General features: G+C 30.2%; 1 protein-coding gene across 14 annotated transcripts in view; it reads left to right on the top strand.

Annotated features, from left to right (window-relative positions):
• The window catches only part of dysc (whirlin protein dyschronic), an 83934-nt gene that overhangs the window by 6071 nt on the left and 56183 nt on the right, over positions 1-21680 (top strand). For 11 of the 14 annotated variants that reach the window (XM_085658484.1, XM_085658489.1, XM_085658486.1 and 8 more), the window contains exons 2-3: positions 17817-18167; positions 18932-19383. In XM_085658484.1, the coding sequence (XP_085514610.1) occupies positions 17845-18167; positions 18932-19383 (775 nt within the window). In that variant the 5' untranslated portion in view covers positions 17817-17844. Of the gene's footprint in view, positions 1-13033; positions 13130-17816; positions 18168-18931; positions 19384-21680 lie in introns of all 14 variants that reach the window. The other 3 variants (XM_085658492.1, XM_085658491.1, XM_085658483.1) reach the window with 2 other exon arrangements.

The raw sequence follows: 21680 nt of genomic DNA, 5'->3' as shown, positions 1-21680 counted from the left end.
AAAATATTAAAGCGAAGAATTTCGGGAATAAAATTTGTATCAACATATATCGAATGTAAATTTGAAGAATATAAATGAAAGAAAAAAAAAAAAAAAAGAAAAAGAAAAAGAAAAAGAAATAAATAAATCACATTAAAAAAATTACTTACGCGAATATATTCAGTCGAGTGGTTATATTAATTAATCCGTTAGAAGTGGAAAGAAAAATTAAAAAGAAAAAAGAAATAGAAATAAAAGTTAAAAAAATAAAAAGAATCGATAATGTTACGAGCTTTTATGTACGAGCTTATACATTTTCCTTTTGTCGAAACAAAATGTAATTCTACGTTTTACTGGGAAATATTCGTGATTATTAGGATAACGTTAAAGTCAACGAAATATATTTATAAACGTTTGTAAAACCATAAAACGAGTCGAACGTAAGATATTTGCAATAAGAATTTGATTTTAATCAAAATATTTTAATCGATCGAATTTGATAAAATATGAAATTGTGAATAGTTGAAAATTATACGATAAATTTAAAATACCATTGCTTTGTTAAAACATTATATGTTGAGAGCTCGCGAATTTGAATGAACATATAGCCTAATCGTGTACATACACGTACGTACGTATTATTTATTTAATAATATTTTATCAACGTACGTTAAGCTTACGTGCAGGTAAAAACGCGATATGATTCATGCGAACTTAATATTCTTAGACGTACACATATGTATTGTAGATATGTGGTATATCGTGGACAAACATATACGCATAAAGTTCGACCAACTTTTTCCATTACCTTGTCCCTTTGTACGTATATATGTCCATTCGTTAATACTTTTAACTTCGCCATTATGAAAGACGAAAACATCGTCGTAGTCATCATCGTTAGGCGTGTTTTAATATTAGGAATGTTGTATCGTTACCAGGAAAATTCTTTCTTAATTATATCGACGATAAAAAATAATAACACGTTCATTTTATTTTTTGTAACAATGTTTTGAGTATTCTCTCTCTCTCTCTCTCTCTCTCTCTCTCTCTTTCTCTCTTTCTCTCTTTTTCTATTTCTTTTTCTCTCTGTCTCAAGAGAATATCATTGGTCTGATATTCTCGTCCACGTGTAGACTAAACAAACATAAGTAGCGATTAGTCGACGGAATATCCTAGATTAACTCTATCGCTTTAGCATTCGTACTCAGTTACACCTGGCTATTTCTATGTCTTATAGTTGGTTTGATAGTATTAATACTTTAATGCATTCTCTTTCTCTATCTTTTGATAATTTTTAATGAAATCAAATATTATAATTCTAATTCTAAATCTTTTCTATAGTAAATATTATGGTTTATTTTAAATATTTATAATTAATATTTAAAATAAAAAATAATAATTAAATATAAATATTATATATTATCATCAACTATATTGATTGAATTGAATTTTGTTCAAGTATATAGAACGAAATTATATAGGATTTTTTTTCTTTCCATTTCTTTCCTTTTTTTTCTTTCTCTTCTCTTTTTTTTTTTTTTTTTTTTTTTTTTTTTTTTGTAATTCCATTAAGTCGGATGCATTTATGGTTTATTTATTATTTATCATTTATACACGGCCAATGTATTATTATTCTTTATATTCTTTATTATCGATTTAATAAATATATAAAAATATGATGCCAAGGGAATAGTATGTCTGTCTCTGCGTGACCGACTTATATTTTTCTTTTCAGTTCAAGTAGATTATTTGGTCGACGTTAATAAAAAGAGAAAAAGAGAATGCAAAGAGAGAGAGAGAGAGAGAGAGAGAGAGAGAGAGAGAAATAAATAAATAGAGAGAAAAAAATGAAAAGAGAAATAAAAGAAAAAGGGTAAAAGTTTAAGGGGGTAGTTCGCGAGTTTTAGAATTTTACACGATCTATCTGCATACATACATATATACATACATATATAGTAAGAAATAAAAATACATTACTCGGCCGAGTAGGATCTTTCTCGTCGTGCTGAGTCGTACAATCGACGTTGAATACACGTATCTATGCAAGAACGTCACGCGAAAGGGGCGGAAGAGAGAAAGGGAAATTGGATTCGATCCTTCGATTCCGTTTAGAGTACCATTGGGAATACTGCTGCTGTTCGAGAAAGACAATTTCTCTCTCTTTCTCTCTCTCTCTCTTTCTCCCACTCTTTTTTCTTTTAAAAATTTATATATATACGTATATATATATATATATATATATATATATATATATACGTATAGAGAGAGAGAGAGAGAGAGAGAGAGTATATTGTAAGTTCGTGCGCTCGTTTGTAACGAAAAATATCGTGACGGTGAGTCGTGTCTAATATTTTTTTTTTTTTTTTGTTATTATCGCAACTAAGGTACAATGTAATTAACGTTAGATATATAGTATAATCCTAAAAGAAAAAAAAAAAAGAGTATATTAAATATTAACTGCACGCGAATAATTTTCGATTTGACTTACTTAGTTTCATAAAAAAAAAAAAAAAAGAAACAAAAAAGAACCTGCGATTGGTTCGTTTTATTTTCATTTTCAAAATGATTTTGAAGTTATATTACATATATGTTTAGCTCTTTTCTTTTTTAGAAAACATTTTTTTTTTTTTTTTATCATCGAGTTAAATAAACAAAAATTATATTAGACTGAAAGTTATGATATTGTTTATACTTGGTTTTCCTATTTTTATTAATTATAATAAAAAATAAGTAAGTAATAATTTTATGATTGATAAAAAAATATGAAAATAGAAGTGCGTTACTTTGTAGTTTTTCATTGCGTTATAAAGGGTTATTATAAAAAAAAAACCAAAAAAAATAAACCGAAGGTATCTTTCGGTATGAAAAAATTATCGTAAAAGAAAATTTTTTTTCTTCGACATACAATTACATACTTAAACGTTAATTTGACTTATTTTATCACTGACAAAAATTCTCACTGTCAAAGTTAATCACGTTAAATTAATGTCACATTATTAACGCGACATAAACAATTTTTTATTTCTTTTATATTTATATTTAATCGATTAATCCTTTTCATTTTATTACAATTAAATCTACTATTAATTTTTCCCCCCCCCTTTTTTTTCTATATCAATGTTTACGTTTTATTTAAATCGTTGAACTATCATGCCCAAAATTTTATAGATTTCGTTAATTCGTAAGATATCTACTGTTCTTTTTTTTCTTTTTTCTTTCACTTTTTATTTTTAAACACAGAAACGAATATAAATTGTTTCGATGAAAAAATAATAAGCGAAAGAAATTTATTTTTCTTCCGTTTGATTTATGCCAAAGTAACATGGGAATACGTCGATAAGATTTCGTATGTCACGGCGATTGCTTTCGTATTGGTCGAAAAGTCTCACACAAACTCGCATGAATTTACACGTGTTTGCTTTACATTGCACGATATCGTGAATATTCAACATTGCGACGAACATTGCCACGCAATGCGGTGTTAAGCTTTCTCTCTCTCTCTCTCTCTTTCTTTCTCTCTCTCTCTTTTTCTCTCTCTCTCTCTCTTTCTCTCCCTCTTTATCTATCTATATACGTATAGATATACATGCATGCATAGATACATACATACATACATACATACATACATACATACATACATACATACATACATACATACATACATACATCATACATACATATATACATACATACATACATACATACATACATACATACATACATACATACATACATACATCATACATACATCATACAACATACATACATACATACATACATCATACATACATCATACATACATACATACATACATACATACATACATACATACATACATACATACATACATACATCATACATACATCATACATACATACATACATACATACATACATACATACATACATACATACATACATACATATATACATACGTACGTAATTGCTCGTCAGCGTGTTCATTTGTTACTGCGAATTTAGAGGCAGAAAGAAAAAGATAGGGGGATAGGTATGTTGATGAAAGATTAAAGAAAAAGAAGAAAAAGTATTTTTTGAAATAGAATTAGAAAGAGAGTAATCGACTGTAAAAAGAGCAAAAAAAGAAAAAAGAAAAGAAAAAAAAAAAGGAAAGAAAAAGAAATTAACCTCTATTTTCTAGCTTTCAAGGCTTATTCTTTCTTTACCTTTTCTCTTGCTTTCCTCATCCCTATTTCTTTCTTTCCTCCTTTTGTTCGTCTAACAAACGGGTCGGAATCCGTAAAGTGTCTCGAGCAAATTATATGTCGAGCAAATGAATTTCGACGTTTAACCGAGGTAGCACTTCGTTGAAAATTACTTCTTCATATGTAGGCGTTGAGAGAAGTCGTCGTTAGTTATTCGTATTTCGTTGAAAATATATATATATATATATATATATATATATATATATATATATATATATTTGTCTATCTGTCTGTCTGTCTGTTGTGTGTGCGTGTGCGTGTATGTATGAGATATTCATGAAAACTAGACGTTAGAATCTAATATCTTTACGTCATTGATAATATCAAATATCGTGACATTTATTTGAAAGATTTCAAAAAGATTACTTTTGATCGATCATCGATTTTTATTATTATTTATATACACTACATCATATTAGTTTTATTTTATTAATTACTAATTTTTCATACTTAATATTTAATTAAAAAAATATATTCACTCCCTCTTTTCTCTTCGAAAAATTACGTAAAAATTGATGTATCGTTATTGTTCGAAAGGATCGAATAAATTACGTTATTATTAGAATAATTTCGATTAGGTATACTAATATTATTTCGATTAGGTTTACGAATATTACCATTTTCTATTGTCGTTCCGACGAAAAGCTCTATTGTCTTTATAGTTTATGACTCTTTTATGTCACATATCAATCCTTTTTATTCTTCCCATTCTTTTCATTTTTATCATTTATACCTTTATGCGTATCGAGCTGAATATCAGAAATATCTCTTTTCAAATAAAAGGGAAACTTTTCCATCGCGTTTCTTTGTATTTGCAAATATCGAAGAAAAAAAAAATATACTATTTTTTATTTTGATTTCGTATTATAGTCCTTTCTTTCGAATGAAAAAAATTATATATATATATATATATATATATATATATATATATATATATATATGATTGAATATTTTGAATATAATATTAAATATATATATATGTGTGTGTAAAATATTTATTACATGTGGTTTTATACAAATATAAAACTATAATAATTTAATAAAAAAAATATCCTAATATTCTCGATTGTATTTGTCCAGAGTGACTTTTCATAATGGCAGCGGGAGTTAACTCAGAAGCGACGAAGTTTCAAGGTCGTTTTATTGGGAGGGACTCTAACGTCGATACACATCGTTTAATCAATTTGTAATCGAGGGGATGGAACAAAGGACGCTAGGTAGTCATTGTGTCGACGGTTTTCGTACCACGATGTTATTCTTGTGCCAGGTACAGAATCATGTTCGTGACTAAGCGCAGACACTTTTCTGTCTAACGACATACGGAACATATACATATATATATATATATATATATATATATATATATATTCATATACACGTAGAGTGAGAAAGAAAGAGAGAGAGAGAGAGAGACACTCTTGTATCGATTTATTCGACTAGTTCTGTTCCTGGAAAACGTTTATTCCTTGTTTGAAAATTTCCTTCAACTTTTTCTTTTTCATTTTTTCTTTCTTCTTTTCATTTTCTATTTCGCAATTCTTTTTTTATATTTTTTATTTTTCTCATTTACCTAGCTTTTTTTTTTCTCTTTCTTTCTTTCTTTCTTTTTTTTTCTTTTTCTTTACAATTAATTTAAGACAAATCATTCGATAATTCGTTTTATCTTGTCGGTGATATGTAGTAGCATTTAAATATTTTCCGATTGGTCATTGATATCCTTCATTAGTTTAGTTCGATTCAATTGTACAGGCAAATGTTTATATCAGAATGGAATTAATTGTTTGTTGTCAGATCGTTAGAATGTTTTTTCTTTTCTTTTTTTTTTCGCAGTAAGCCTTGGGATTTGTATGCCACTGTGTATACTACTTACTATAGTTCGAGTGTTACATAGATCATTTATTAGGTTTTCTGTTCTTATTTTGTATTTGTTGGAGGATACGTGTCTGTATTTTCACATTTTCCATTGGGAATTGACGTAAAGAGGTCTTACCGTGAGATCTTCATTTCTGACATACCATGAGGCATTAACCATTGTACGATAGATTATAGATTGAAGTGCTTCCTTTCATCTTATTGATATGGCTTTTAGCAGTTAGTTCCCTAGAGTTCGATAACATATATATATGTATGTATGTTCAGATTGCTTTTATAACAACTTAGTAATAATTGATAATTTATTTTGAACATTTTAATTATCCTAAAACAGCATCGAATCTAAATTATTTAATTTTTTAAATATCATAACTTTTAATTTAACATATTAAATTAATAATTTTAACATGACGACATTCGATTATATTTTTATATGTTAAGAACAATGATCAAGTATATACGTATATATGTATATTATTTGTATTCGTAGCATAGAGCAAACTTCAATCATGTGAATTATTTTGATTAGGTATTATCTTTACGCTACTAAAAGCATCGTACATATATGTATATATACATATAGTACCATATATATGAGTTTACACGCGAATATGTAGTATATGAAATAGTATTCTTGTACAACTTCGCATGGCAGGTGACCCGTGAAAATGGCCGATTTGCGTTGGCCACATTAATACGCTGAGTTTAATTTCCGTAAAAGCTTCAACCAGTTCCATTCGATTGGACGATAGGATAAACCTCATAGAATATTACGATTAATTGTCGTTTCTTTAGAAATATGTAAATGTAAATTTATTCTTTCTTCTTTTCTTTTTTTTTCCTTTTTTGTTTTGTCATTGTCGTCATTGTTGTTATTGTTATCGAAGAATATTTTCTTTCCTATTTTTTTTTCTCTTTCTTTTTTTTTTTTTTAATTCTTTCATTGCATTTTGTTGTGACATATGTGTATGTTTGAAGTTGAAACAAAAGGTTCTACCTTAAATGTCACTCGTTTGCTCAAGTCTTTACACACATATGCATTATACAATATTTCTTTCCGTAGTCGAAACGAAACCATGTTCCAAAGTTCTCTCTCTCTCTCTCTCTCTCTCTCTCTCTCTCTCTCTTTTTTTCTCCCTCTCGATAGTTAAAGCTAGTTTTATTATCTTGGGAACGATTGAACTCGTTTATTTTTAGGAACTCGAAGGTTTTCTACTACTAGCTATATTAATCTTCTGACGTCAGTGATAAATAGTTTATACATTGTGAGTGATAAATGATATAAAATGTTGAATCTCATAATGTCATTGAAAAACTGTAGACACAGCGGATTAACGAAAGTTGTATAAACCAAGAAGAATATTTCATTATAATAAGATGCTCGTAATGCATTCGTTATGAGATATAATGGCGAAAAGTTTACTTTTCGACGATGGATTAATTAAAAACAAAAAAAAAAAAAAATAAAGATTCTATCAGCAGTATAATCAAATCGTCGTACAATTTTTACTTTATAAATTTTTCGTTTCGAAAAAATGATCTAATTATCCTTGATTACTTTTTAGCTAACTATCTTTGATTACTTTTTAGCTAACGATCTTTGATTACTTTTTAAAGATATCAAAGTTGTTTGTTTAAAATGAGAACGATAATTGTTATACAAGTATAACAAAGAAAAAAAAAAAAGAAGAAAAAAAAATAACAAAGGCGGCAAATATTACCTGTATTATTAATTAAATATAAATTTTAATTCGATTAAAAAAGTATTAAAAAAAAAAAAAAAAAAAAACAAAAACAAAATAATGGATCGAACAATTTATTTGTTATTCGTTTATATTAATTTCATCGAAGAGATTGCAAACATGTTGTTATTATTATTCGAGTGTAAAAACATTGTTTGAAGTAGTAAGTAACTAAACAAGTATGTAACTGAGTAACTGAGCAATTAAGTAACGTAAGTAAGTAAGCAAGCAAGTAAGCAAGCAAGCAAGTAAGTAAGTTGTAGACATTGGAGTCCGTATTTCACATTTTGAATGAGCGAAATTTACAAAAAGAAATGGAATAAAGAGTAAAAAGAGAATCTTTGGTATCGGTACGCTTCGTTCTCGCACCTATGTGAACTACTGAGGTCAACCGAGGCCCCTTTTCTCGAGGCACCTCGTGAAATATTGCTACTGCAGTTGCCGCAGTGTGTTGTTCGAAGGGAGAGCAGTATTCCAATGGTTAGGAAAACACACGGACACGTACGTACCCTTCGGGAGAGCATGCCTACCTACCAACCAGCTGGATGCGTTTCAGGTTTTACGACCCTCTTTACGCGCTATATCGTCCACCTTATCCCTGACCCTTTACACATCCACCTTATACCAACCACGCGACGCGATAAACCGGAAAACAGAGAAGCCAATATTGTGACCGAGATCAGATCTTATTTCTATTATTTATGTTATTTTATTATAAAAAGAAATGAAAAAAAAGTAGAAAGAGAAAGAGAAAGAGAAAGAGAGAGAGAGAGAGAGAGGGAGAGAGACATAGAGAAAGGGAGGGAGAGAGAGAGGAAAGAATTCATTTTCAGAAAAAATTATTTTTTTCAGATTCGATTTCTTATTATTTAAAGAAATATTTCTTTCTTTTATTATTATTTTTTATATCATTTATATATATATATATATATATATATATATATACATATAAAAGAATATTTAAATATAATATTTAAAGAATTATTTATTCTTTTTATTATTATTTTTTATATCATCTTTTATATATATATATATGTATAGATGTGCATGTGGCAAATGAGTTTATGTAAAACCGGAAGTATGAAGGATTATTTACTTACGTTACATTATAACAATTAAAGGATAATTATTTGTCTGATATTATTTTAACCTTGACCGAGAATAGAAAAGCAGGCAGGGGTGCCTCGAGTCTGAACGCTTGAGTATCGATCTTTTGTTTATTTTTTTTTCTTTTTCTTTTTCTTTTTTTTTTTTTTTTTTTTTTTTAATTTTTTCTATCGGTCATGCTAAAAGATATCTTATTCACTTATCTTCTTCTAATCGCTGATGTGTCATACTTTCACGCGATATACAAAGAATCGGGAAAAGGAGAATGGGAGGGTGAACGAGTGGGGGTGTAGAGGCGAAGGAGGAAGGGTTGGGAGGAAAGAGAAAGAGGCAACGAGAACGATGTCATTCATTTAAGAGTTCGAAAATTTTATAATCTTTGGTTGTTTGTTATAATATCACTTCCCCCCCCCCTCGCCCCCTCCCCTCCCCGCTACAGAAGGAATAATTATTAAAAATTAAATGAAATTAATAATATAAAAATATTAAGAGAAATTAATTTTCTTCGTCTTTTTATTTATTTGTTTTTTTTTTTCTTTTTTTTTTTTTTCTTTTTCTTTTTGTCTTCTCAAATGGATCATCGATTATATTTGAATCGAAGATCGAATAATAAGGATGTAGTCGATTAATTGGTCTTTATTTAAATTCTATAGGAAAAATATTATTCCAGAAACGTAACCATATTTGCACTATAATTTGATTTTATAATAGAAAGAGTGCAATTCGTAGCGTATTCGTTAATCTTCCCTTTAATGAGATATGATTCGTTGATATAACGCATACTTTCGTACTTTTCACACTTCGAGTTCTTTTTTTTCCCCTTTATAAATTCATCGTTAAATTAACGTCACGTTCATTCCAAGATTTTTATTTATTTATTTTCGATCGTCAAGCTCAAAATACGTATTATCATTGTTCCCTCGTCACCGTTATCGGACATTAATTCAACATAGATATTTTTATGTTACCCAGAAATGAGGAGGGAGAGAATTGAAAGGAAATACGTTCACATCTCTATCTCTTTCTCTTTTCACGATCGATCTATTAGAGTTTTAAAACATAGAGAAATTCGTGTTTTACTTTAATTTATATACATACACGCACATACATACATACACACACACACACACACACACGTTTTATCTGTAGGCGCGTATTTTTCTTTTTTCTTTCTTTCTTGCTTTTTTTTTTTTGTTTGCTCTTTGTTTTCACGTTAATATCCACGCTACCGTAATACAAATAAACGCAGATGACGTACCGATAACTTTCTTTTTATTATTATTATTATTATTATTCTTAACATAGCTATTAAAAGTTTTACTAAGTTAGAGATACGTAAAATGATATATATATATATATATATATATATATATATATATATATATATATATAGAGAAAGAGAGAGAGAGAGAGAGAATTAGGAAGAGAAAACAATGGTTTCATTTTCTCGCGTATATTACGTGGAATATAATTGATGGCACGTTTAATAAGCAGGTACTGAATAAATAAATATTAAATCATTTATAATTCGTTAGAAAGTTATGTTGCGCATTTCATCGTAGATATTTCTGATTTATTGCGATATAGAATGATCGAATTACCGGCAATGTGGATTATGTTGAAATTTATTAAGATCTATATCGAGTAGTAACCTCGATATTCATTCATCCCGCCTAGCGAGGGGAAAATAGAAGGCTTCTGACGTCAACGTGGGCGTTAAGGTGTCGGTAGCCTAACCGGAGAGGTAATTCGATCAATGGAATATCATGGAACGAGGTGAAAATTGCACGGTTTACGCCTACGCTCTCGCGAACGTTCTTTACGTCACAATACTGTATAAGGAAGTAAAGAAAAATATAGAGAGAGAGAAAGAGAGAGAGAATGAGAGAGAGAGAGTGAGAGAGAGAGAGAGAAAGAGAGAGAGAGAGAAAGAGATAATTTATTTTCATAACTTTTGTCTTATAATCAATGTCATAATGGAATACAGTAATAGTAAACAGTAATGCATAACGCGGACATGATTATTCCGAGTATATACATGACATCTATTATAAATTGATACGTATGGTAAAAAAAAAAAAAGGAATTTATTTTTTATCCTTTCTCCTCTTTTCTTTTTTCTTTGATTATAATGTACGTACGTAAAAATTGACATCTCAAAAGTAATACTTAAAAAATCATTTATTGCGAATCAGACGTTCTTTTATAATCGTCGTAATTCTTACGAAGTTTCCATCATTATCGATGGACGTGTCAATTTAATCGGTTTGAGATAGAAAAAGAAGTGAAGGAAGAAGGGAAGGAAGAATAAAAAGAAAAGGATCGGAAAAAAGTACGTTACGTTGGCCTTTGCACGCTTATCTCAGGGATAATAATTTCAAGCTCGATCGCACGCGACTTTACCTTGACTCTGAACTTTGGCGAGCGTCCATGTGGTACCTACATATGTTTGTAGGTACCTACGTACACATACACACACACACATATATATATATATATATATTTACGTGTATACATGTAGACTACCTGTCTCGTATGGACTTAAATTTTATTTAAGATTTTTTTTCTATGATAAAATCGATGATGAAAACTTTTTAATTATGTGACTGAAATATATAATATTATCTCGAAATAATGGTTTCATATGAACGTGTAAAAAAAAAAAAGAAAAAAAGTAAAAAGGATATTATTTATTTCTTCGTTTTCACGTGATTTCTTTCTTACGATTAGATTCGAAAAAGAAAGAGAAAAAGAAAAAGAGAGAGAGAGAGAGAGAGAGAGAGAGAAAGATAGAAGGAGAAATAAAAAAAGAAAATAAAGTAAGCATTTTATCTTGTAAAAGTAGACGGTGTTAGGACACTTATGGAAGAGTAGCACTCAGGGGATAAATATTTTAAGAGCCATCTCTTGCTGTTAGTAGTATAAGCAACTTTGCCATCGTAGTACTCTTTTAAGCATTTCGTTGCTTTAATCGTTGATCATTGATCGAGATCCTCGTCCATTAAACGACATAGATGTTTAAAGTGAACTAGCTAAAGTTATACAGCCAGGAAGGATTGTATTACATTAATGATCTACGGCTAAAGATCTAGCTGCTAATTTGTATCCGTTCTTATTTATTCGAATTATATATCAGGATCATGTTTTCACAATTAAAGTGCGATAATAACGACGACGACGTCGACGACGACGGAATAGACGACGACGACGACGGAATAGACGAATTTGTTTCGGTTTATAAGCAGAATTATAGTACTTTCTAATTGAATCTTAACAAGGTTACTTATTATCCAGTAGCGTTTACATCAAAAAAAAAAAAAAAAAGAAAAAAAAAGATAAAGAAAAAAAAATTAAGGAAAAAAAAAAGAATCCTATATCTTATATTGATCATTTTGAAAAAATATATATATATATATATATATATATTACAATTACTATACAATCAAATACTTAAAATTTAATATAAAAATATTTCGTTGATAATAAGCGACGATAAAACGTTTTATTTTGTTAAAATAATTAAAAAAAATGATCTATTATTAATCGAATTAATAGATCGTCCATTCCTCGTTGTCGATTATATCGATCATCATTATCATTCATTAGATCGAAATAAATTTTTGTTCTTTTTCTTCTTTAAATATTAAATTAAATCAAATCTTTTCTTTTATTAAGATTCAATAAATCTTTGATATTTCGATGATCAGAAAGCTTCTTCGTTCTCTTCGTATGTTTGTTCATTGAATTCGTTCGTACGTTCGTTCGTTCGTTCGTTCGTTCGTTCGTTTAATTGTCGTAAGATGACAGGCGAATGTTCTGTTGTTAGTTATATCTTATGTCCGAGAGATTTAAGAGGACGAGAGGGATTCATTCCTGAATGAGAAGCTTCCAGCTTCAGAGGAGTTCTGCAGTATTGATCGGCCCACTCTCGCACAACGGAATACACGCGGCACATCTCTGCTTCCTCCGAAGGCACCTTCACACCGACACTATGTAGTATCGTGCCTTTTCCTCCTACATTCTCACTCTCTCTCTCTCTCTCTCTCTCTCTCTTTCTCTTTCTCTTTCTATCTCTATCTATCTCTATCTTTCTTTCTACGTTCTCCTCCAGCAACCCCTAGGAGCGTCCAGGGGCAACTTCCAACACGACCAACCCCCGCCGGCAAACAAGCTACCTTCCTCGTTCTCTCATCTCGTCAGTGTCAAGGTCAGGTCAGACTACCTCGAGAATCAAGGAAAGGGAAACACGCTTGATTGCTCTCTTACCACCCTTTTGCATTTTTTTTTCTTCTTCTTCTTTTTCTTCTTCTTCTTCTTTCTCTTTATAGAAGTGATTCCCTTATTTCGTTATTATTTGGATCGTAGTAAACTTCGATTTTATCTTCGTGAATTTTCTTCTTTTCTTCTTTTCTTCTTTTCTTCTTCTTTTTTTTTCCTATACTGGATATTTATACGTCAATATGCCCATCCATCATCCCTCCACTCCAAAAATATCCACTGCGTCTCTTGATCCGTCCGTTTTGTTTGTTCCGTGCAGCTTCTTTTTTTTTTTTTGGGTTCCTTTTTATCTTTCTTTGACCTTTTTTTCTCGTTTTACGAGAATAAAACTAGTATGTGCGAGATCTACTAGCACAAGGAGAAAAAAAAAAGAAGAAAGAGAAAGAATATGTATTACGTGGAGGAAGGCCAATGATAGTTGCAAAAAATATTTTTTTTTAACGTAGATTCATAAAAATAAACGAACAAACAAATAAACAAAAAATAAATATAAACGAGAAAATTTATGAAATTCTATTAGAATCAAAATAAATTTTTATTCGTTGTCTTTCTCGGTATCGTTAATACGAAGTAATCAAATTTTTCTGTTTTTATTAGCGAAAAGGTCAATGAGAGCTCTCGTCTTCATCGGACTTTAGGTTTTATCGATAAGAAAGTAAATTCAATAATGATTATGTTATAGAAGAATATATTTTCTGACAGCGTAACATTAATTCGCTTAACATATGGTATAAAAAGTATCGCATAAATCAAGGGACCTGTGTTCCCTAGTATTAGATTGACCTTTAACTTCGTATACAATGGGGTTTGATCGATATGTAACGTTTTGTAGCTAAGTAAAAAAAGACATCATGTTTTTATTGATGTCCTTTATTGAAAATTTAATAGAAAATTATGATATTAATTTATACGTAATTTATACTTACATACGTAATATATTATACAGAGATTTATTTACATAGATCAATTTATATTAATTGACTAGTTATTACGATCCAGGTTTCGCATGATTTAAAGAAGTAAATTTAATCGATCGGATTTGAAAAATATATACATATATATACATCGGGATAAACTTCATCAATGACTCTTAAGATTATAGTTCTTCATCAAGATAATATTCAACAAGATATACCTCTTTGCGAACTCAGCAAAATTGAAAGGGACTCGATTGTGATTTTCTCATCTATCTTCTATATTTGTCTGACATTGTTATTTATTCAGGCTACTTGATAGAACCAACTATGAGTCTCTTGAAGATTATAAAATATACGTTGGTATAGTTTTTAAAAATAAAAGATGGATAGATAGTTCTCCGGGGAAGGATAAATCATTAACGGATAATTAAAAATTATTGATTAAAAATAATGCACATATTTTTTTGAATAAAATTATATTTAAATTATATAAAAATAATAATCGATTATTCTGATTTATATAAATAAATTTTATCATTAATCTGATCGAGATCTATCTATTTAGATTGATAATTTTAAAAAAGAAAAAGAAAAGAAAAATATAAAAAAGAGCCCTCATCTTTTTTGAAATTAAATAAAACAAAATTGATTTGATTCGAAAGATTTTAACAAATTTCCATATTTCTGTTTGGATCATAACCAGTTACATAACGTAACAAACCATTTCGATTTAAATGCCGAATAAATACGACACTTGTATATTTTGCGCATAAATATCGTAACTCATCAAAATATCGTAGTTATTCATGTATTTTTAATGAATGCTTTCAATGATAGGGGTTTTATGAAAAAAAAAAAAAAAAAAAAAAAAATAAAAGAAAAAAATAAATGAATAAATAAATAAATAAATAAATAAATAAATAAATAAATAAATAAATAAATAAATAAATACATAAATAAAAATAGAGAAAGAAAACAGTTCAGGAGAAAATTGAACGAAAGGTTTTGTAACATATATATATATTTTTTTTTAGATAATATCGATCAAAATCTATTATTTAATAATTGAATAAAAATCTTATTAAGAACACGTTATAATAATCTTGTTATTATATTGATTAATACAGGGAGTTTTATTGTTAAATGAATATGATATATATATATATATATATATATATATATATATATATATATATATATATATGTATATATATATATACGCAGAGACAGAGAGAAAGAGAGAGAAAGAAAGATGAATTAACGTATTGCTTATAAATTAACCACGGAGTTTGATCATTCGATCTGCATAGGATCAGAGAGCTGTAATCGATGTCTCTGAAATGAAAATATTTTACTCATAACTTGAAAGTTTAATAGTATCGTAAAGGATAGAGAACCCCCCTCTCCCTCGCCCCTTGAAAATTATTTTGCGCCATTTAATGGGAATCTTTTTAAAAGCATGATAACGTTAGATACGTTATGTCTTCGTTTAAATGGAGAATCGAGTTTCCATGAGTATTTCTTTCCCTTTTATCTACCTTACCACCAGCCCTATGATGCGATCGAGCGTATAATCGTTTCCCGTCGCGTCGCTGACTCCATAAATCTTTTAAAAGCAAAGCTTATCGATCCAGGCGGGGACCGGCTTGACAAAATGGCCACTCGCTTGCACGGATGTTCGCCACGTTTTAATGCAACCCATCGTTTAAAACTTTTTAAACGTGACGACTTAGGTTATTTTTTAACTATCGCGATATAAATTCTTTTCGATGAACGTATAAAGGAAAGAAAAAAAAAACAAAAGAAAAGAAAAAAGAAAACAATAATCAAACAAATAAATTATATTGATATCTTTCGATAGAAAAAAAGAAATCAAATAAGAGTAGTGATATTTATATCGTTTCATTTTATATATAATTGATAATTTTATAGTTTTAAAATGTCTACAATACGATTATGATTTAAAATAATTAGAACGATCGGAGAATAATTTAGAATGAGCTAAAGAAATAGTTAACGATGAAAATGTCTATGAAGTTTTATCGATCACTTGAAGATTTTTATTTCCAACATTAATACAAGTGTTTTTCATCTGTTCAAAGGACGTACGAAGATTTCGTTTCCCAAATAATATTTTTAAATGAGTAAAAATATTACGTTTTGTAGAATCGTCGAATTTGGACTTTATCTTTCACGATTAACTCTTTCGTTTTTCCAAGAAAGTAAAAACTTTACGTAACATTTGGATTTTTATATTTGTTCAATGATTATATAAAGGATCTTCTAAATGTTGCCTTTAAAAGAAAAATTTATCTTTTCTTTTATAACGATAAGACATTTATTACATAGAATGACATATCATTTGTATAGAAATCCTATCGCTCCTTATCCCTCAGGAATATTTGGTCCTGACTAATTTATGAGAATCTCGATCGATAGTGAAGGTATCTTTGAAATTTAGGTCGTATAACCGACATTGAGAGCCGCGTAGGCGTCTTCCTCCTCTCCCCTTCATCCATCCCTGTAATATCACTTTAAGGGTGCTCTCGTCGATAATTCCTTTAAACGTAACTAAAGATTTTAGAAAGGATAGGATAGTGATAAAATAATCGATTTATATTCGCGAAAGGAACGTATCGATAAACGATTTTAGTTTCGTGAAATTAATCGACTTGTGTGTGGCGTAGAAAGAAAAAGAGTGTAAGAGAAGAAAAAAACAAAAAAAAAAAAAAGAAAAAGAAAAAAGAAGGAACTGAAAAACAAAAATATATTTTATTTGATAGCATAATAAATATGATATAATAAAATTTAAATAATATTCGTAAGTAAGTAAATAAATTGATAATTCGTATTTATTGGTATACATTTGTTTTTAATTTATACACCTTACTTCTAACTGTATAATTACTTGTAAGTATTTGAAAAAAATTAAGAAAAAATTGCTTTAAAATAATGAGAGGTAGTTTTATATAAAAATTTAAACGTGACTTTCGAAGAGCTCTCCAAGGTTATCGCGAAGTCAAATAATCATCACTGCGATGCCGTTCCCCTTTGATATCATAAAACATTCCGTCTGAGAACATTTCTCTCTTTTTTTTTTTTTTTTTTTGTGCGCGCGTTTAATATTTAAATATATCGCGTGTATACATATATAAACCGAGCTTACTGTATATGTTTGATAAAAATCTTAAGTAGGTAATTTTCTTTCGGAGAAGTAAAGAAGAGAAAAAAGAAAGAGAAAAAAAGAAAATGAAAAACAAAACATCCCATAGTTTTGTCCTCACAATTTTTTTTTCCCATACGAATTATCATTATATTCGCTATTATAAAATTACCGCACAGCATTTTACTCGTTATATTTTCATAATGTTAATGACTACCATTACTACATCTTTATTACAACATAATGAAATTATGAACAACAAAAAAGATATCTTGAGGTTAAAAAAAAAAAAAAAATAAAAATAAAAAAAAGGAACAAAAACCAAGGAGGGGGGAGGAGGAAAATCTTTTATAAAATTTCAAATGAATGAATTCGGTCGTTTCGTTAAATTTTCATTGAAACTCTTTTTCTTCTTCTTCTTTATTTTTTTTCCTTTTTTGATTTCTTTGGGGTTTCTTTCTTTCTTTTCTTTTTTTTTTTTTTTTTTTTTTCTTATTAAAACTAGTAAATCAATTTAGATTCGTTTAATTTTCCAGGTCTGACCGTTCGGAGGTGGTGTAAGGAATGGCCAGCAGTACGGAGGACTACGGCTCGGAATTGCAGGAGTTGCAGTGGGGTGGTGGTAGCGGTTCTCATTTTCTACGAAGTAATTCTCACTTTCTGAGAAGCGGTACCGGAGGTTGTTACGAAGCTGAGGATCTTGAACCAAATAGCAGGCACCATGCCGGTCAACACAGAGGATATTATAGCCCGCCTGGCACCAGTTATACCATTGTCGAAAGACCACCCAGTGCTCCTCATCATCACTCTTCTCATACGACACCTTATAGGCATCGAACTCATGCGACTTCCGGTACTGGTGCTATTTCACCGGAACAAGTACTCAGGTACGATTATATTTAAAATAATTTCTATAACGTTGTTTTCTTTCTTTTTTCTAATTTTTCATTTCAAACGATATCCATAGGACAGAGTGATAATTTGAATTTATATTGCGGGAGCGGACCGGAGGGTGGGTGGGATTGGGGGGACTAGATTGGGAAGAGAAAAAAAAAAGAATCAATTCGCATTGTCCTTGTTCGAGTATTTGAAACATATTGCATATTGGTAAAAGGTAATGTTCTCTTGACGTATCATTTCTTGTTGACATTTTTCTATATTTTTTTTTTTTTTTCTGGAGATCAGGCCGACCTTAATCTCCTAGTATGATAAGATAATTACCTGTTACGATTTATTTCGATTTAACTGAGAAGATAACGTGGTAGAATCGTATAAAGGAGGTTAAGCGATGCGATTCTCGTTTTAGGAATCACAAAGGAATATTTCATAGTAACGAGCATACACGTACATAGGTGTAGTAGATATGTATTTGAAGTGGTAGCTCTGGCAGTAGAGAGCTCGTTTCCTTTGAAGTCACACGCATGCACACACAAGTTTATAAAGTGAAAAATTTCTGTTTATTTCTTTTTTCTTTTTTTTTTTCCTCCCATTTTCGATTTTACTCCCATTTCGATATCTCACCCCGTTTACAAATATTTTTCAATGGCTTTTGAGGAGGATTTTATTTCTGTTAAATTAATACCATAAAAGAGAAACAAAATATTTCCATTTCCAAATTAATCCCGAGCAATTACGTTTAACGAAATATCAGGTTGTTCGGTAATGGTGTACCGGCGGAAAGACGTCAAGGTGAACGAAGGACACCTGCCTCGAGTCCAGCCAGCGTGGCCGCCGTGAGAAGTACGAGTTCTTCTCAACAGGGTCAACAACAGTCTCAACAACAATCTCAACAACAACAACAACAACAGCAGCAACAACAGCAACAACAGCAACAGCAGCAACAACAGCAACAGCAACAGCAGCAACAGCAACAACAACAGCAACAGCAAGGGCAACAGGTTGTGGGCTCAAATCCGCCAACTTCGCCAGGTTCGCAGCCTTTGAGCCTTCAGGAGCTCACCGTAAGGACAATAACCATGACGAGAGATCCACCGGACTCTCATCATGGATTTGGAATCTGCGTGAAGGGTGGCAAGGACGCAGGTGAGATCCGAAGTACCTTCAAGCTACCCCCGTCGCCGTACTTCGTGCCTCGAGAACGAGGTACTTCCGCAAACGTTTACTCTCTTCTTCTCTTTAGGTTCTTCTTATTCTTATTATTATTCGTTGTCTGCCGTCATTCTCAGCCATTGACACCGCTACCATTATTATTCCTTCATCCACTTACTTATATCCATTTTACCATTGACCATCCTCCCCTTTCATTCTCTAGTCTCTAATACTCTATCACTCTCCGTTTCTGTTTCGTTATTCTCCACTCTCTTTGTCTCTCATTATCTCTTTTATAGAACTTAAAGAAACAAATCTTTTATTTTTGTTTTTCATTCCAAACTTGTTTTTCTCTGTTTCTTTTCGGATTTTTTTTTTTTTTTTTTTTTTTTTTTTAACATCATTACTTCGTTCCGTTCCATTCTCGAATTCTCCACTCTCTTGTTCTCATATAACTTTCAGTTCTTTTTCTTTTATTTTCTTTTCTTCTTCTTCTTCTTCTTCTTTTTCTTTTTTTCCCCTCTTTTCTTTATCTTCTCGTTGATAACGTCGGACGTAGCGTAAAAGCTTTTCTTTTGTACGTTAAAGCGAGTAGCAATTTATGAAAATACTTTTTTAATTTTCTTCCTTTATTTCGAACTCGCGTACGTTTAGTTTTAACCTCTTTTACGAGGAACGGATCAACAGTCGGATTTTCGTTTTCCTTTTCGTTCTTTCCTTTTCTATTTTCTTTTCATTTTCTCTTCTCTTGTTTTTCTCATCTCTTGCCTCGTCCCTTCTTATATTTTACTATTTCACGATATTTTTTTTTTTCTTTTTTTTTTTAAGTTTGTCGAGAGCAAAGAGAGTACGAGCGCGAGTCGTCGAAATCTAAGAAGAAGTGGGAGAAGGTTGAAAAAAGTTAACATTTTCCGATCATTAAGCGTTTCTATTTGGCCGATGACGAACAACTTTTGCAAAAGAGAGAGAGAGAGAGAGAGAGAGAGAGAGAAGGAGAGAAAGAGAGGGTGAAAGAGAAAGAGAGAGAAAGAGAGAGGGAGAGAGGGAGAGAAAACGAGAGAACGAATGAGTAAGAAGAACTTGGCGAGTAAGATGTGCGATTGAAACACTGAATCATTTGCTTCTCCTTCTTTCCTCTTCTTATTTCCCGTTTTTCCTTTCTTTTTTTCCTTTTCCTTCTTTTCTTTTTCTTTTTCTTTTCTTCCTTCTTTCTTACCTTTCAATTGGCATTGAAGATTGCAAGAAACGGAGAAACTTTTATACCCGGGATCTTTTCTCTCTTCAAAGAAAAAGAAAAGAGCAAAAAGAAGAAGAACAAAAAAAAAAAAAGAAAAAGAAAAGAAAAGAAAAGGAAAAAAAAGAAAAGAAAAGAAAAGAAGGAAAACAAATATGTCTTGGTGAGCTGTTAAATCGGAGAACTTTTTTCGACGAGTTGAACAACATTTTTAGATACTTCAAATAGGTAAAGAGAAAAGTTGGAAAAGAAAAAAAAGAAAAAAAAAGAAAAAAAAAAACAAGAAAAAAGAAAGGAAAGAAAAGTTGTTCCAATTCGATCGAAAGATCACATTTTCGGTGTTTTGATTATATGATAGAAAGTTTACCTCGTACATGTCACTTAACTCGTGCAATCAACGATGCCGATTAATTAGTCCACGTTTCGATTGGTTTTGCCTATCGTGAAAGTCATTAGTCGGTGCTTTTCCACATTGACGATTTTAACGACGTGCTTCTGAACCATTCGACGAAGCTTTACCGAGCTTTCCTACGTACCACGGATATGTCCTAACGTGTTCATTATCTATTTTATAAGAAAATATGATCGTACGATCAATATGTCTGACATTATTTTTATATTTAATTATTCAACGTTATAAGATTTAAGATATTATTCGATATATCAATGTTTTTTTTATATAAAAAAAAAATGTTGATTTCTTTCTTTTTTTTTTTGTTTTTTTGTTTTCTTTTTTTTTTTTATAATATATAACTCGTATTAATTTCGATAGGAGAAAATTTTCTGACGGGCTAACGAAAGAGATTATGAATTGGAAGGAAGACATTTGTGCAATATTAAAAGTGCAATGTTAGATTTCGCACGTAATTTTCAACGATAACGTAAATACGTCGCGAAATATTCTTTTCCTTTACTGTTTTTTTTTCTTTTTTTTTCTTTTTTTTGAAAATCACGATCTATATCATTCTTACGAAAAATTTTCAATTCGAATTGCAATTTATTTGATCAACCACCACGATCATCTGAAACTATGGAAACTATGGTTAAAATTCGCAGTTATGTTATATTGTATGCTATGGTGTATAACTCACGAAATTCTTCGGAGTTTTAAACGATA

Source organism: Vespa mandarinia, chromosome 8 (assembly GCF_050613455.1).
Source record: "Vespa mandarinia isolate Hongniang chromosome 8, ASM5061345v1, whole genome shotgun sequence".
NCBI lineage: Eukaryota > Metazoa > Arthropoda > Insecta > Hymenoptera > Vespidae > Vespa > Vespa mandarinia.
The sequence above is the reverse complement of the archived record's forward strand: the minus strand, read 5'-3'. Positions and strand labels throughout refer to the sequence as shown.